Below are 16,100 nucleotides of genomic sequence, written 5' to 3' on the forward strand. Positions count from 1 at the left end.
TTGATGTTGAACTTAATTACGGCAGCGAGACTTTTAGTAGCGCAATATTGGAAGAAGGAAGAACTGCCGACTATAGTTTCCAACCTGGCGGAAATGGCAAAGATTTCGGCTTACTTGAAAGACCATTCGCAACAGAGATATATTGTGGAGTGGAAAAATGGATTGACTACATCCAGAATAAATATGGGACTAAAAAGTTTCACTTAGCATTTGAATAAGTATTGATGTGATATTTATATTGCTTGTAGTCATTTTATAAGAGTTAAAGTGCAGTAGATTTAATAGTTTATTGTTGTTTGCATATGGTAGATTATGATTGTTTTTACTTTTATACCTTGTATTTAGTTCTGGGAAGTCGGGGAAGGGGGAAAGGGAGGGAGGGAGGTGTTGGGGGAGGGTGGGGAAGAGGGGAGGGGGTTGGGAGGGTTTTTTTGTTTTGTTAAAGATAAAATGTACTGAAAAACTTTTCAAAAAAAGAAATGTTTGTTACAGTTTCCACACCCTGCCAAGTCACCCATGCAAGGGTCTCCAACCGTGGCCACTTGGAAGACTTTGGACTTCAACTCCCAGAATTCCCCAGCCAGCTGTGTTACGTTGACAGCATTCCCACCAGCTATTAAGACAGTTACCCTGGTCCAAAAATTGCAACGAAGTTACCTGGCCGTATTTGTGCCTTGTCCTAACCCCTGCTGAATCCTGGTAAATCCTTGCTGGCTGGGGGATTCTGGGAGTTGAAGTCCACAAGTGGGCAGGAGAGCCCGGCTCTGGCGACGAACCTCGTCTGAGGAGAGGCCCGCTGGGAGCACAGCTTCGGCACTAAAGAGCGATTAAACCACCAAACCAGCCAGCTCCATGTGGTACTAACCCTCCTCAAACCCCAGCCATATTAAAATAAAGCCACTTTAGTCCTCTGATCTTTAGCGGAGCTGGCTGGGTGTGCAGGCCAGGGAGGGAAGGCCGGGCTCAGCCAGGCCCCAGCAATGATCTGGCAATGCCGCAGGCCTAGCAGTGGCTCCAGAGCTTGGGTGAGGGGCTTCAGCAACCCAAGGGCTGCCCAGGGCAGGAGCCCTTCTTGGCTGATGTAGGAGCTGCCGCCAAGGCTTCTCCTTCCACGTTGATGCCCCCAGCACGTGCCAAGCGTGTGATGCCCACCCACAGCCAGTCCCTTGGAAGGGGCTCAAACTGCTGGTCCGCGTCGCGTGCCTGGCCTCAGGAAGGCCTCTTTGGCGGTGGGGGGGCCCCTTTGGCCCTGAACTGGGGCAAGCAGAGGTTGTAGAAGGAGGCCTCCTCAAAGGAGCCGAGCCCCCGCCAGGAGACCCACCGCTTGGCCTGGGCTTCCTGTCGGCTGAGCGAGCCCGCTGGGCCGTAGTAGTGCGGATCCAGAGTGAGCAGGTGGTGTCCCTCGGGGCCGGAGCAGACCCCCAGCAACCCCTTGGAGGCGTGGTCCTGGCCTCCCCCCATCATCACGGGGCCCCCACCCCCCTGAAAGTGAGCATACAACGTCTCCAGCTCCCCTTCCAGGTCTCGGCCGAGGCGGACGTGGAGCAGCCTGCCCGGCACGTGGTAAAAATGATCGAGGCAGAGAGCAGCTTCCACGGTGCCGATCCAGTCCCGCGAGCCCGCGAAGGAGGGGGGCTTGTCCCCCATCTCCACCAGGGAATCCTGGATCTCCTTCAGGGAGGGAACCGGCCGGCCGGCGGCTGCTTCTCCCCCGGCTGCCGCCAGCCAGGAGCACATCATCTGCAGGGTACGGTAGCCGCAGCCCCACCCTCGGTCGTCCACACCGTCGCAGCCGTAGTGGTAGTGGCGGTAGGGCCCGGTCACGAGGGCCTGGCGATGCGGGCAGCCCGGAGGGGGAAGGCCCAGGTGGACGGCGGACAGCAACGCCATGCCCGGAGCTGGACGGCCTGAAAGATGAGAAGAGCAGACGTGTGGGGAGCGAAGCGGAGGAAGGGGTGGTGGCTGCTTCCAGTGCAGGCAGTCCTCGACTTACGACTTTCCGTAGCTAAGCGAGACAGTTGCTAAGTGAATCACTTCACTTGTTAACTTAGTCACACGGTCGTTAAGAGAATCTGCCTTCGCCATTGGCTTTCCTTGTCAGGAGGTGGCAAAAGGTGATCACGTGACCTTCGGACACAGTGACTGTCATAAACATGAGTCACTTGCCAAGCCCCTGCATTCTGATTGCAATGACGGGGGGGGGAGGGGCGGGGAAGGCTGCAAAGGTTGTTAACAGGTCACTGCCTGTATTTGTATTTCTACAGAATCTTATCACTGATTCACTGATCTCTACTACTGTTTTTGCTCTGCTGTTGTAAACCTGAACTGTGTATTGACCTCTGGACCGGTAAGAAGACTTTGTAGTTTGGATTACTCCTTGGACTCTTGCTATTGTTTATGACCTGGATTGTTTATTTTTGACTGTGCATTTTTTGTTCTTACACCACCTCAAAGTAAAATACTTTTTGTTTTTACAACTCAGTGTACTCTTGTGTGTGACTCTTACTGCTCTCAGTACCCTTCCTTGTCTGTGCAACTCTTTGGTAGCACAAGGAGACCTCTGCACAACAAATTCCCTAACAGGGACGTTTGCAGAGTTTTACTATGGTGCTGGAGAAGAGTCCCTTGGACTGCAAGGCGATCAAACCGGTCGGTCCTAGAGGAGTTCAACCCTGACTGCTCTTTAGAAGGCCAGATCCTGAAGTTGAAACTCAAATCCTTTGGCCACCTAATGAGAAGGAAGGACTCACTGGAGAAGAGCCTCATGCTGGGAAAGGTGGAGGGCGAGAGAAGAAGGGGACGACAGAGAAGGAGGTGGCTGGACGGAGTCACTGAAGCAGGAGGCGTGAGCTTAAATGGACTCCAGAAGATGGTAGAGGACAGGAAGGCCTGGAGTTGCGATGGGTCTTCGCAACTAATAACATCAGAAGTATGGCCAGCCACTCAGGAGTTACGCCAGGGGCAAGATGGGCGACCAACATACTTTTGAAGGGTTCTGGAACAAAGGGGAATTATTTAGTATTAACTGTTGCTTTCCTGCTTTTCGTAATTGGCTTTTGCACCAGGGAAATCTCATGCAAGCGTGGGAAACGTGTGCATGGATGGGATGTACTGAAGGGGGGAACAAGGGAGTGTGCAGGAGTGATTGATGTCTTCCTTAGGATGCAGTGGCTCCGCTGTCTGATTCTCATTGGCTAACAAACTTTATAAAGGCATGCTACCAGCTTTCCAAGGCGTGCCACTTCTGGATGTAACTCTGGCTGCGTTCCAGCTTGCTGGCCGCCCAGCTGCTTAGTTTAATCAAATAAAGTGTTGCTTGATCAAGAAATCTCCGCTTGGGTTATCTCATTGGACCGATATGGTATCTTGATTTGATGTAAGAGACTAGGACCTTAGGTGTTAAAAATAAATAAAAAAGATAAAGGTAAAGGTTCCCCCACACATGCGTGCTAGTCGTTTCCGACTCTAGGGGCCGGTGCTCATCTCCGTTTCAAACCGAAGAGCCAGCGCTTGTCCGAGGACGTCTCCGTGGTCATGTGGCCGGCATGACTAGACGCCAAAGGCGCACGGAACGCTGTTACCTTCCCACCGGAGCGGTCCCTATTTTTCTACTTGCATTTTTACGTGCTTTCGAACTGCTAGGTTGGCAGAAGCTGGGACGAGTAACAGGCGCTCACTCTGTTATGCAGCACTCGGGATTCAACCCGCCAAACTGCCGACCTTCTGATCGACAAGCTCAGCCTCCTAACCCCCTGAGCCATGCAAACCAGGATCAGGCTTGGCAGGGGGAGGGGCGCAGGGGCCTTTCCCTGGCGGGGGGGGGGGGGGTTGGGGGTGGAGAGACCCCTCTCGTGCACCCCAAAGAAGAGCAGGGGGCCTCTCGAGGGGGGGGTGTCTCTATCTCATTTGGGGGCTCAGGGCGCCTGCTCGCCCTCCAGACAGCTACAACTCCCATCACTCTCGGGGGCCCGGGATGATGGGAGGGGGAGTCAGGGCTTGGGGCGCGTCCGAAGAGGCTGCCCCCTCCTCCCCCCCCCCCGGACTCACCTGGGGAGCACACCTGCAGGCCGGAAGTGGGAGCTTCCGCCCGGCTAGGGAGACAGGGCTCGCGCTCCTAGAGAGGACGCGCTTCCGTTCTCCACCGGAAGTGAGAGCCGGCCATCTTGGGAGGGGCCAGCCCGAAAGGACGCGTGTCGTCGTCGTCGTCCCCCTCCCCCCCCGGGCCCGTCCTTTGCACCCGCTCGGGCGTGGCCTCCTTCCGCCAATGAACACCTGCGCTCGGAAAGCCACGCCTTGCTTGGGAGCGCCGCTCTGTGCATTGCGCCTCTATGGCCAAAGCAATCTGGCGGAGGCGCTAGTTGCGAAAGAGAAGAGCGACGCTCTAGGCACTTGGCGGTTGAACTTCCGGGGTCCTTCGGGGCTGCCCCTTCCAACTCTTTAGGACTCGAGGTCCCATAATTCCCCGACGGCAGGTCCTTCGACCTCCTCCCGTCGCCTGATTTACGCAGGACCCTACGGGGTTTTTCACCCTCGGCAGCTTTAAGAAAAGAACAATCCGTTAAGACAGGGATAGGCAACCTCGGATCTTTTATGACTCGAGGACTCCAACTCCCAGAATTCCTGAGCCAGCCACTCTGACTCAGGAATTCTGGGAGTCGAAGTCCACGAGTCACAAAAGAGCCGAGGTTGCCTACCCTGCGTTAAGAAAGGTGGGCTTCCCAGAATTCCCCAGCCGGCGAGGATTCTGGGAGCTGAAGTCCGCCCGCTCGGAAGCTGCCAAGCCTCAAAAGGGGCATCTCGAGTTGGCCTACGAAGCCGGCTCCGCGGTCCGCCAGCCTAGCCTCCCCCACGCGCTTCCCGCCCGCCCAGCCGGCCGTCGGAGGGGAGCCCAGACGGGAGCCGCTCCTTGCAGCGCCGCCGCCCAGCGCGGAAACCCGTCTCGGACCAGGACCGGCTCCAGCGCCGCAGCCCCTCCGCTCTCGCCGGCGCTCCGCTCCTGCCCGGGGTCCCCAGGCTCTGCCCGGCTCCGGGTCAGGCGGGAGAGCCGCGCCAGTGTCCCCCCGCGGAGGGAAGGGACCCCCGGTCATGGGGGGGCGAGGAGGAGACGGGGGCGCTTCCCCGAAGCCTCGGCAGGCTCAGCCCAGGCGGGGCTGGAGGTGGGGAAGGGAGCTCGCCTCCCCTCCGTAGCAGCCAGTCCGGGAAGATCGCGGAGGTGCCGCCCGGCCGCTGCCCTCGGTCCGTTGTGCTCGCCCGGCCTTGGCTGAGCAGGGACCCCCGGGAGAAGCACGCAAACGCCGCAGCCTGAAGGCAAAGACGCTCGGCTCCTGCAAGTTTCGCTTTTATTGCCGGCTTTGTTCCGCGGAACAGCTGCTCCCCCTCGCCTCCCTCTTCGCACCCCTCCCGCAGGCCTCCCCTTTCCAACCCCGCGCCCCCTTTTCCCAGGCCCCCTTCCCCCCCCCCCCCAGAGGCAGCTTCATCTGCGGTGGGTTAGTGGTTAGTGGAAGCATCTTTCGCAGGAGAGAAGTAAAAACCCTCTTTTTGTTAAGTGCTTGTCATTTCTAATCAGCTGCTAAGCTAATGGCTTGGCGGAGACCCCCTCCCGGGAGCTTTCATCCTGGCTTCGCCACGGGGAGGGGGAGAAATGGGGTGGCCCCCAGCAGCCTGTTCTGCTCCAGCGGAAGGAAAGGCTGTTGAAAAGGAGGAAGGCTATGCTGGAAGAACCAACTCGGGATGGCCAGGCTCGCTCAAACGACGAAGGCCTCTGGAAGGGCTTGTTCCAACCATTTGGGGCCCAAAACCAGATGTGCGAGCCAGACAGAGCTGTCCTGGATTCCAAACACACACACAACCCTGCAGAAACAACCCATTTCGAACTCAAATCGGAAGCTTCACAGAATGTTCCTCATCCGAACGGTGTTCGTAATGACACCAAATGCACTTCTTGGTACGCTGCACTGCAAATCCCATCGTCCTTGTCAACAGTTAGCTATCCTTGAGGGGCCCGTGATGGGACTTGTAATTCCACACATGGGGGGGGGAACAGGCTTGGTCAAGCCAGCACAGAGTCCCGGCTGAGGAGGAGGAGAAGGTCACCTTGAAGTCCAACAAGGGCCTGTCCCAGATGTTTCGTTTGGCAAATATCCGCGCCCACTTACTTCCAACAGGGAGGGAGGCCACCCCCTCTGCCTTCTGCACCAGGAAATGGATGAGGAAAGTGCTTCCGGCTCTGGAGATTTGTGGGAGTGCTCAGAAGAAGCCCTGGTGCCTCCAGGGGAACAGGGAGATCTCTCACTGGGACCCTCAGTCCCACCGAGATGGTCCCACGAAAGTTGTCCTCAAATAGTGGAAGACATCTGTGTCCTGGAGAGCGCAGTCCTTGGTCCTCCTCCCTCCCCGTTTCAGCAGCCCTTCTCCGCTGCCCCAAGTGTACCCTCCCCCCCCCCCCGTCTTCAGCAAAGCTGTGCTCAGCACGGCCTCCTTGTTACTCCCCCCCCTCCAGAGACAAAGGCACGTTTTGTTCGTTGAGGACAAGGCGTTGGGGTTGCTGCTGGCTACGAATGCATGCCTGCTGCTGGCCACTTACAGTTCGGTGCAGGTGACGGGGGTCAGCCCGTGGATCAGCAGGGTTGGCCCCAGGCCGGTGGTGAGGATCTCCAGCTGCTCCAGGTAGCGCTCATACTGAGAGGTGTCCGCAGGAGGCCGCGGCAGGTAGAGGAAGCGCACGGCCGCCTGACCGGCTTGCTTCAGCAGAAGCTCGTTGACCGAAGCCAAGTACTCGTCCGTCACGCGGAACGGGGCTGCGTTCAGGAACGTCTCCCCCAAGAGCTTCTCTGGGTTGGGAGGACCGGGAGGGCCCTGAACCTCGGCAGGGCTCGGCCTCCCTGTCCCCGCAGGCTGCGGGTGGCTCTGGAAGGCGACCACCTGGTCCCAGGTCACGATCTTGATGGTGGCCTTAATCCGCAACTTGGTCAGCAGCTCCCGCAGCTTCTCCTCCTTGCTCACCCAGCCCAGGTCGCCCGACTCCACGCAGAGGAAGATGCGCAGCCGGGTGCCTTTCCAGGAGCTGACCATGGTGAGGATGCAGGCCATCTGGAGCAGGAAGAGGCTGCAGATGTCCACGTAGGTGGGCGTGTTGGGGCGCAGGAGGTTGAGAGGCCAGACGTCAATGTAGCGGCCCTCCAGGCGCTTCTTGGAAGCCGAGGAGGAGAGCAGGTCCTTGTCCAGCAGGTGGAAGTAGCGGGCCAGGCAGACGTTCTTGTGCATCTTCACCGCGTCCGAGATGATGGCCACGTACTCGGAGGGCCTCAGAGCCCGCTGGTTGGCCGTGACCCGCACGGGGGGAAAGTGGGCCTGCAGGGATGCCAGGTCCACCCCGAACTCGTCGTTCTCCTTGGCTTGACTGAAGGCCGGGTCCTGCAGGAAGTAATCTTCAGGGACGCAGTCGTCGTAGAAACCCAGGACCAGCGTATTGGGCTTCATCCCGCCTGCAGACAAGGAAGCGCGCGGACCACGTCAACGCAGACGGTCTGGCCAGGTTCAGCAAGGGGGAGAGCAGCTGGCCTCCCCCAGGCAGATCAAGACCCAGCACACCGACCGTGGTTTATATTCCAGTGTCCCCTGGGAAAACAACCGCCCCCCAATATTTTGTTCTATGGGACGAGGGCAACCTGACTTAGTGGGACAAAAGGCTCCAGAGGGGAGCCTTCCCACCACGTCAGCAGAGGGGTCTTCCCTGTGTGCTGAGCAACTTTGTCTCCTTCTGGAGGTCCTCAGAATGGCTACCAAATGAAGTCCAAGCAGCCTTCCTGTGGCAGAGTTTGGCCTGGTGGTGAAGGCGCTGGCTTAAAAACCAGGAGACAGCGAGTTCTAGTCCAGCTTTGGGAACAAAAGCTAGATGGGTGACCAGGCAAATCACCAGGAGACTGGGAATTCTAGTGCCGTCTTAAGCCTGAAAGCCTTAAGGTGTTGGCTTAAAAACTAGGAGACGGTGAGTTCTAGTCCTGCCTTAGGCTGGGTGACTTTAGGTCAATAACCAGGAGATTTTGAGTTCTAGTCCAACCTTAGGCACAAAAGCTAGCTGGGTGAACAGGCAAATCACCAGGAGACTGGGAATTCTAGGGCTGCCTTAAAAACTAGGAGATGGTGAGTTCTAGTTCAGCCTTAGGCACAAAAAATGTCTGGGCAACTTTGGGCCAATCACCAGGAGACGGTTTTAGTCCCGCCTTGATATGAAAGCCAGCTGGGAAACTTTGGGCCAGTCCCTCCCTCTCGGCCCAACCCACCTCACAGGGTTGTTGTTGTGGAAAAGATAGGATAGAAGGAGGAACATCAGGTATGTTTGCCATCTTGGGTCATTCTTAAATATAATAAAAGGCAGGACATAAATGACTAAATAAATAGATTTGTCTGGTTTGATTTCCCAAAATATCTGGCCGCTCTGTTGATAGGAGGGGGCAGGGCCACCCTGGGGGGCCACAGGGTGGGACCTCAAGGGGCCCCTGGCTCCTTTTGGGCTCCTTTTCTTGGCACGCGCTCCATCCTTAGGGGCTGCAAGGGGCCAGCCTCAACCCCAAGGGGCTACCAAGTGTCAGACTCCTTAATACCGACCCAGATGCCCTCATTGGCGAGGGGGGTGTCTCTCCTCTCCTGGCACCACAAACCCTCCGGCACCCCCCCCTGCAGCCCCCCGGGCCCCTCACCCAGGCCAGTGATCCGGAGCAGGTGCTGCGTCCCCTGCCGGACGGACGGAGACAAGGTCAGATCCACAAAGGCCTTGATGCTCAATTTGTCCACCAGGCTGAGCCAGAAGTTATAGTGAGCCTGGATGGGGTCCGAGGGCATCGTGTCTGCGGGAGAAGCAGCGAAAGTGGCATCGCCAAGGGCCCCTGGCAAGGCGGGCGCAGGGGGCAAGAAACGCCCCCCCCGAAGCTGTGCCACGCTTCTGGGGTTCGGCCTCTCTCTGAGCCCTGCCCCACAGACCCCAGGGCACGTGGCGTCCCACGGAAGAAGGGCACCACCACCCCTGCCCCAACCCCTGCCCCTACCCAGGTCCCCGATCTCCACGTGGCCCAAGACGAAGAGCCCCCCTTTCTTCAGGTGGTTGATGAAGCGCATCAGCTGGGATCCACCCCGGGGGTTGGCCACCATCAGCAGGATCTGCGGCCGCCAGAATTTGACGTGGTCCTTCCGGATGTCAAGCAGCAACAGGTACTTCCGGACCTTTGGGGGGGGAGGAGAGGAGGATCAAGAGGGGAAGAGACCCCCCCCCCGTTAGTCCCACCAGAGACATCTTCCCCTCGTCTACCTGCTGCCTTCTTCTCTACAGGTGGTCCTCGACTTACGGCCACAACCGAGTCCAAAACTTTTGTTGCCAAGCGAGACATTTGTTAAGTGAGTTTTGACCCGTTTTATGTTGCTAAGTGAATCACCGCAGGTGTTAAGTTAGCAACTCGGTCGTTAAGTGAATCCGGCTTCCCCCCCCCTTGACTTTGCTTGTCAGAAGATCGTAAAAGGGGATTACGCGACCCTTCTGGGGCACTGAGACCGTCATAAATACGAGTCAGTGGCCGAGCGTCTGGATTTTGATCACGGGGACGCTGCAACAGTCGTAAGTATGAAAAATGTCAGAAGTCGCTTTTTTTCCAGTGCCGTCGTAGTTTTGAATGGTCACCAAACGGGGGGCAGATCCTGCCCTGCGTTGCTCCCGCCTTGTGCATTGCAGGCAGTCCTCCACTTACAGCCCTTCATTTAGTGACCGCTCAAAATGACAACCGTACGGAAAAGAGATGGGCTGCGGCGGTCGCGGCGTCCCCCAGGGGTCACGTGGGGATCCAGATTTGGGGCCCTGGCAGCCAGCACGGACTGAGGGCGGCTCCAGCTTCCTGGGATCAGGTGATCTACCTTTGTTTGACTTTCCCTGGGGAAGCAAGATTTGATTTATGACCCTCTTTGATTCACTTAACAACCGTGGGGGGAAAGTCCGCAGCACCAGGCACGACTAGGGCCTTGCTGAGCCACGGAGGCTCCAGTCCCAACTGTTGTATGTTGAGGACGACCCCTACTTGCTTCGGAGACCCCCACGTAGCCCCCTTCCCCAACCCGCGTGGATCCGCACGGCCCTTTCCTCAGACCGGAGCCCTCGTCCCGCTCAGCCGGCCTCACCCAGCGCAGAGCCGGTCAGCCTCTTCCGCCCGGGACCCCCAAGACCCTCCGCGTCTCACGGCCCCTTTGGGAGAGGTTGCCCCTGCCCCCCCCAGCACCTCCCGCACGCTCTGCGCCGCACCTGGTGGAAGATGAGCGCCTGGCTGATGTAGCCCCAGGAAGAGGCGGCCGAGCGCAGGTGGATGAAGCCCAACAGGAGAAGCATCAGTCCCAGGCTGCCCGAGGCCCCCGCCGGGCTGATCAGGAACATCATCACCAGGCAGGAGAGGATGCCAAGCAGGCAGGTGTGCCAGGAGAAGAGCCGGAAGGTGGGCCTGCCGGGGGAGAGGGCGAGAGAGCGAGCGGGAGGTGGCTGGCACGGCCCCTCCCTCCCCATCCCTTCTGGGGCTCGAGGGCACCGCCGGAGCCACAGACACCCCCACGCCCCGGCGTGCCCTCCCCCTCCCTTCTTGGGAAGCTGCACCCACCGGAAGTTGGGCGCCGAGGCCCACTCCAGCGCCAGGCAGGCCAGGTCCACGGCGGCGTAGGCGACCAGATAGAAGACGGTCACGATGCCGGCGATGGTGTTGAGTTTCCCGACCAGGAGCACCAGCTGGGGAAGGCAGGAGTCCTTAAAAGGGGGGGGAGAAACCCCCCCACCTTCCGTCCGTGACCCCGGGCTCTCCGGCGCCCCCTGGCCCAGATCACCTGCTGAAGGCCCGGAGGGGGCCAGCCCTTTTGAGCCAGGAATGGGACAAGCCACCCGCCATGTTGTCGGCCTGCATAATTAGGGTCTCTTCTGCCCAATGATGCTCCTCTGAGGACCCCCAGAGTCACCCCAGGTGGGCCAGGGGAGGGAGGGGTGTGGGGAAGGCAGTCTGGGGTCCCAGGAGGGAGGGGCGGCCTTCCAGAGGCCAAAGAGCAGGAAGAGGACCTCGGCTCTTTTATGGCTCGTGGACTTCAACTCCCAGAATTCCTGAGTCAGCATTCTGGGAGTTGAAGTCCATGAGTCATAAAAGAGCCAAGGTTGCCTACCCCTCTTGTCCCACCAGGATGCAGGAAGTTGCTTTAGTCCGCGCACAGGCAGTCCTCGGCTTACAACGGCCCATTTAGTGACCGCTCAGTTACAATGGCACTGAACACAGGGGCTTGGGGTCATTTCTCCCCCTTAAGGCCACTGCAACATCCCCCCCACCTCACATGGTGACGTGATCAAAACTTGGATGCTTAGCCACCGACACGAGGGTTTTTTTTGGGGGGGGGGTGTATGTCCCGGGGTAGGGGTGTCACGTGATCCCCTTCAGCGACCTCCTGACCAGGAAATTCAATGGGGGGGAAAGCCAGAATCACTTGTTGCTGGCTTAACAACCGCAGTGTTTTATTTCACGACGGTGGCGAGGAAAGTTGCAAAGCGGCAGTTAACCAATGTTTCGCTTAGCAACGGAAAATTGGGGCTCCGTTATAGCCGTAAGTCAAGGACTGCCTGTATGGACCGGGGGTCTCCAATCGTGGCCTCTGGTGGACTTCAACTCCCAGAATTCCCCCACCAGTGGTCAAGATCACTTACGCTGGCTGGGGAATTCTGGGAGTTGAAGTCCACCAGTCTTAAAGGGGCACGATTGGAGACCCCAGCTACCGGAGGAGCCCCAGAGATGCCTCCCTCCACCTGCGGTCCTTGGTCCCCAGGACCTGGGGGGGAGGTGTTACCTGCGCGAGACCCCAGGTGTAGAGGACGGCCACCCAGGGGTTGCCCCCTCGGGAGACGATCTTGGCCGGAGCCAGGACAGGCCCTGCAGAGGGAGAAAGACGCAGCGCTGGACCTCCTGGCCGGGCGGAGGAGGGCAGGGCTGGCGGAGGGGCTCGGCGGGCAGGGGGCTTCGCTCACCAAAGAGGTCGTCCTTCGCCAGGGCGTGAAGGATGCGGGAAGCGCCAATCAGGTTGCTCATGGAGGCCGAGAGGGAGGCGGAGTAGATGCCCATCAGCACAAAGGGAGGCCAGACGTTGATGGACCGGAAGAAGCCGTAGTCGCCCTTCAGGAGGGCCCTGGGGGAGGCCAAGGGGGGGCGTCAGTCTCCCCCCTGCCAGCAGGCCTCCACCTGACAAGCCCCTCCCCGGAGGCATGCCCCCCCTTCATGCCCGACGTCTGCCCCCCCATGCCAGCCTTGAGTCCAGGAAGTCCCCAGCTGAGGGGGAGGACAGGAGGCTGGCGACCTGCTGCGGGGGTCCCTCTCTGGGCCCCCCGCAGCCCCTCACCTCTCGCAGGTGAAGCTGGTCATGAAAAAGAGGAAGAAATAGATGACGAAGGTGTACAGCACGGCCACAATCGTCCCCTTGGGGATGGAGGCGCTGGCGTTCTTCAGCTCCCCTGCAAGGATCGAGGGGGTTAACCATCCCGCCTCCCCACGGAAGCTCTCCTAGGACCCCGCGAGACCCTCCTCAGGGCCCCCCAGGCCTCACCTGACATGTTGGAGCCGGCCATGATGCCGGTGCAGCCGTTGAACATCACGGCAAAGACGGTGGCGAAAGACATCAGGTTATTGGTAGTGTAGTCCTGCGAGTACATGGCTGGTGGGGGGAAGATCCAGGTCATCCCAGGAGGGGGGCATGGCTGCCTCCACCCCACCGCTGCATATAGTCCTCCGTTCTCCTCCCCGCCCCAGGGCTTTTCAACTTGGCCAACGGTCAGGCTGGATTGGCACCGGGCACCCCCTGCCCAGCTGCCAGAGGCCCTCCAACCCCCCAGGAAACGCCAGGGCTGAACGCCAGCGCTTGCCCCCCCTCCTGGCCAAACCGGCGAAGCGCCCCTACCATACATGTTGTCCCTGAGGGTGGAGATGTTGAAGCCCGTGAAGGAGGCGTTGAAGGTCTGGTTGTCTCCATGGGAGACGGTGATGAGCCGAGGGGAGACGGTGAAGAAGCTGACGAAGATGGTGACCAGCACCAGGTTGACCAGCAGGAAGATGAAGAAGGCTGCCCGGGAGTAGATGTGGGCGCCCACCAGGCAGACCAGCAGGCAGAGCAACAGCACCAGCGAGCTGTAGATGAAGCTGTACAGGTAGCCCTGTGGGAGCGTCTTACTGCCCGGCGGGTCGGATCCATCTGGGCAGGGAGGAGGAAGAGGGAGGGGCGATTCAGGGGGCCATTCGCACCTGTGTCCGGAGCAGAGCAGAGTGGGCAAGCGGCCCTTGCTCTGCAACCCAGCCCCGGGGGTCCGGCTCGAAGCCCACCTGCGCCGAAGACGTCCAGAATGGCTTCCACCAGCCCCAGGACATAGACGCCGCAGGCACAGACGTTGGCCAGGTAGAACATCAGGCCGATGCTCCCCCCGAACTCGGGGCCCAGAGTCCGGCTGATCATGACTGGGGAGGGGGGGGGAGTTAAGGCAAAGCTTCCATAAAAACAGAAGGAACACCCCCCACACACCGCCCTTGCAAGGGAGACCAACGGCCGCCCCGCAGAGCTGGAGGTGCCTGATGGTGGGGGGGGTCTCTCGCTCAGGCCGGACTTTTGGGGGGGTTGGCTGGTGAGCCTGGAGAGCCCCGCCCGTCCTCACCACCTGGGCTGTCCCCCCTCCCCCCTTGCAGCTTGTAGGGTCTTCGAGAAGCAGTCTCCCTCCCTGGGTGAGGTGCTAAAGCCCTGCATCAGAGGCGGGGGGGGGGGCCCCCACAGCCGTGGCGTGTCCCCTTCCTTCTTCCAAAGGAGCAGGAGCCCCATCTCTGCCTCTGCGGGGTCTAGGGAGGGCAGGGCCCACACCCCGGCTGGGCTTTGGAGGGGCAGCGTCCAGGTGACCTCGGATGACCTGGAGGAGCTGAGCAGGGCTGCCCCCTGCAGGCAGACCGGATTTCTGCCGTCCGGAGCCAGGACGGCCTCCTTCCAGGAGCCCAATCTCCGGGAGACCCCAGCCCCAAAGGATACAGTAGGCGCCCCCAGCCTGGACGGCCCCGTTGGTGGAGATGGCGCACACGGAGAGCACCGTCAGGGAGATGATCAGATAGGCCACCACCAGCATCAGGAGCGACTGCAGGAACCCGGCGTGGCCCACCACGAACCCTGGGGAGGGGGAGGGGGGAGGGGTGAGCGCCGGGCTCCTCCCCCTGCTGGGAAACCTCCCTCCCCCCCTCCGCCTCCCTGTCCCGGACCCGCTTGGCCCGAGGGTCCGGAGCCCCCCAGCCGCCGGGGCGGGGGGGGTCCCCACGTACCGACTCGCATGAAGACCACGATGCTGAACATGGAGAGGACGGTGGGCACGACCACCCCGAAGAAGGTGGAGAGCTGCCGGGCCGGGTCGGGGCTGCCGCTCCCGCCGGAGGCCGAGCCCACCACCAGGGGCGCCTCTTCCTGGGCGACCCCCGCCATCTCCGCGTCCCCCGAGAGCCGAGAGAGGCGGCCGCTGAGCAGCGGGGAGCTCTCCGTGGACATGGCCCGGGCCGCTTAGCTGGGGGGGGAGAGGAGGGGGCGATGAGAGGCTGCCGCAGACCCCCCCCCGCCTTCCCCGCCCCCTCCTCCCGGTCCGGCGCAGCAGGCAGGAAGCCCACTTCCGGGAGGGAGGGAGGAGGGAGGGGCTGCCCGCTGCTGCCTGGAGCTTCCGCGTCCAGGGAGAGTCTACCTGGGGGCAGCCACCGCCGCCACCAGGGGGGGGGAAGGGGTGGTCGCCTGGCGCCCCCTTCCGGCCCATCTAGAGGGCGCCGCTTGCGCCAAGTTGCCCGGCGGGGCAGTCGGGGGGGCAACGGGGGTCCTCGGGGGCGCCTCGCCGGTGGGGACGGAGCGGGCCGAGCAGCGCGGCGGAGGCGGCGGGGGGGGAGCGGCTGGGGGGGGCCGTGGCCGAGCAGCTGAGCGCCCCAAGCGGGGAGGGGGGGAGGGGTCCCTGCGGGAAAGCCGGGCGAGAGGAGGAGGAGGAGGGGGGGCGGCGGACCCTCCGGGGGCGAAGACCGGCTCCGAGAGCCCCCCGCCCGCTTCTCCGCACCCACCTGGCTCCGGGCTGCGCGGCGGCTCCGGGATGCCGGTCACGGGCTCTGCATGTGACCGGGCCGGCCGGGCCCTGGCCGCGGGGCTGCATCCTCCTCCGTGAGCTCAGATCCTGCCGGGCGGGGCGGGGCGGGGCGGGGGCGGCGCCGGGGGAGGGAGGGGGGGCTCCCGGGGCGTCCTCCGCAGCGCCCGCCAGGCGGGGGCAGAACTGGGGAGCCCCTCTCGGCGCCCCAACTCTGGAGCGGCTGCTTCGGGCTGGGGGGAAATTCTCCTTCTCCTCCGAGAGAAGGTCCGCCCGCCCCGCTCGGAAACGCTACCCGCCTGCGGGGGGGGGGAGGGGGGTCTTCTCGGACCGCAGTGGCAGCGCGGGGGGAGGGTCCCACCTTTCCTGCCCCCTGCGCGGTGGTGATCCTTCCCAACAGGTGGAAAGAAGTTGGGGACATCCCCCCCAACTTTCCTTTTTGCTTGTGGCTCCTGGGAAGGCGATGGGCGAATCGCAATCCCCCCTCCCCAATCGCTGCCATCCTAAACTATGATTCGTTGATCGTAATTTGTTTTAAGTGTCCCGATGGCCGAAGGCCTCTGGCTCGTTTGCCCTCCGGCACCCGGAAAGCAGAACGGGGGAATAAGGGGGAGGGGGCTGGGACAGTTGCAGGTGAAAATCCAGTGAAAAGACAGTCAAGGCTACACCTTACCAAGGGCTGGCTTTTGCAGGTATTTGTGTGTGTGTGTCTGTCTGTCTCTCTTGGCACCCTGGGAGGGGTATGAGGCTTAGAGATCCAGATCCAGCAGTGGGGTGTCTCTCTCATCAGAGAACCCCCTTCCTCGGCTGCCGCATCCTTCGGGCAGCCCCACGGCTTGGCTGTGCCCCTCCCCCTCTGGTCACCTCTGGCTCCCTGCTATCTCCGGGCTGCGAAAACCACAACACCACACGTGCCCAATCGCTTGACGATAAGAGACCGAGATAACCCCGGGACCTTGGAGGAGTTGCAGCG

The 16,100-nt window shown here is 60.9% G+C and overlaps 2 protein-coding genes across 2 annotated transcripts; both read right to left on the bottom strand.

Moving 5' to 3' along the window:
• Positions 1 to 278: 278 nt before the first annotated feature.
• On the bottom strand, positions 279 to 4,130 carry UFSP1 (UFM1 specific peptidase 1). Its single transcript, XM_083377997.1, has 2 exons — positions 4,048 to 4,130; positions 279 to 1,907 (listed from the first exon to the last, which is right to left on the bottom strand). The coding sequence occupies exon 2, from the start codon at positions 1,888 to 1,890 to the stop codon at positions 1,210 to 1,212; it is 681 nt and encodes a 226-aa protein (XP_083234123.1). The 5' UTR covers positions 1,891 to 1,907; positions 4,048 to 4,130; the 3' UTR covers positions 279 to 1,209.
• Positions 4,131 to 5,020: 890 nt separating this feature from the next.
• On the bottom strand, positions 5,021 to 15,324 carry SLC12A9 (solute carrier family 12 member 9). Its single transcript, XM_083379150.1, has 14 exons — positions 15,108 to 15,324; positions 14,340 to 14,575; positions 14,056 to 14,190; positions 13,368 to 13,499; positions 12,949 to 13,239; positions 12,598 to 12,705; positions 12,394 to 12,505; positions 12,026 to 12,183; positions 11,848 to 11,930; positions 10,629 to 10,753; positions 10,283 to 10,475; positions 9,045 to 9,219; positions 8,700 to 8,846; positions 5,021 to 7,484 (listed from the first exon to the last, which is right to left on the bottom strand). Exons 2-14 carry the CDS (start codon positions 14,557 to 14,559, stop codon positions 6,580 to 6,582), a joined length of 2,784 nt encoding a protein of 927 aa, XP_083235276.1. The 5' UTR covers positions 14,560 to 14,575; positions 15,108 to 15,324; the 3' UTR covers positions 5,021 to 6,579.
• Between the last annotated feature and the right edge of the window lie 776 nt (positions 15,325 to 16,100).

Source organism: Vipera ursinii (assembly GCF_947247035.1).
Source record: "Vipera ursinii genome assembly, chromosome: Z".
NCBI classification, from domain to species: Eukaryota; Metazoa; Chordata; class Lepidosauria; order Squamata; family Viperidae; genus Vipera; species Vipera ursinii.

What these genes read in the sequence shown, in the direction of transcription:
- SLC12A9 (XM_083379150.1), bottom strand. Translation starts at nt 14,559, where the DNA reads ATGTCCACGGAGAGCTCCCCGCTGCTCAGCGGCCGCCTCTCTCGGCTC. An exon ending in CGTGGTCTTCATGCGAGTCG is followed by an intron (nt 14,191 to 14,339) that starts GTACGTGGGGAC and finishes CCCCCTCCCCAG; the next exon opens with GGTTCGTGGTGGGCCACGCC. An exon ending in CGTGGAGATCGGGGACCTGG is followed by an intron (nt 8,847 to 9,044) that starts GTAGGGGCAGGG and finishes CTTCTCCCGCAG; the next exon opens with ACACGATGCCCTCGGACCCC.
- UFSP1 (XM_083377997.1), bottom strand. Translation starts at nt 1,890, where the DNA reads ATGGCGTTGCTGTCCGCCGTCCACCTGGGCCTTCCCCCTCCGGGCTGC.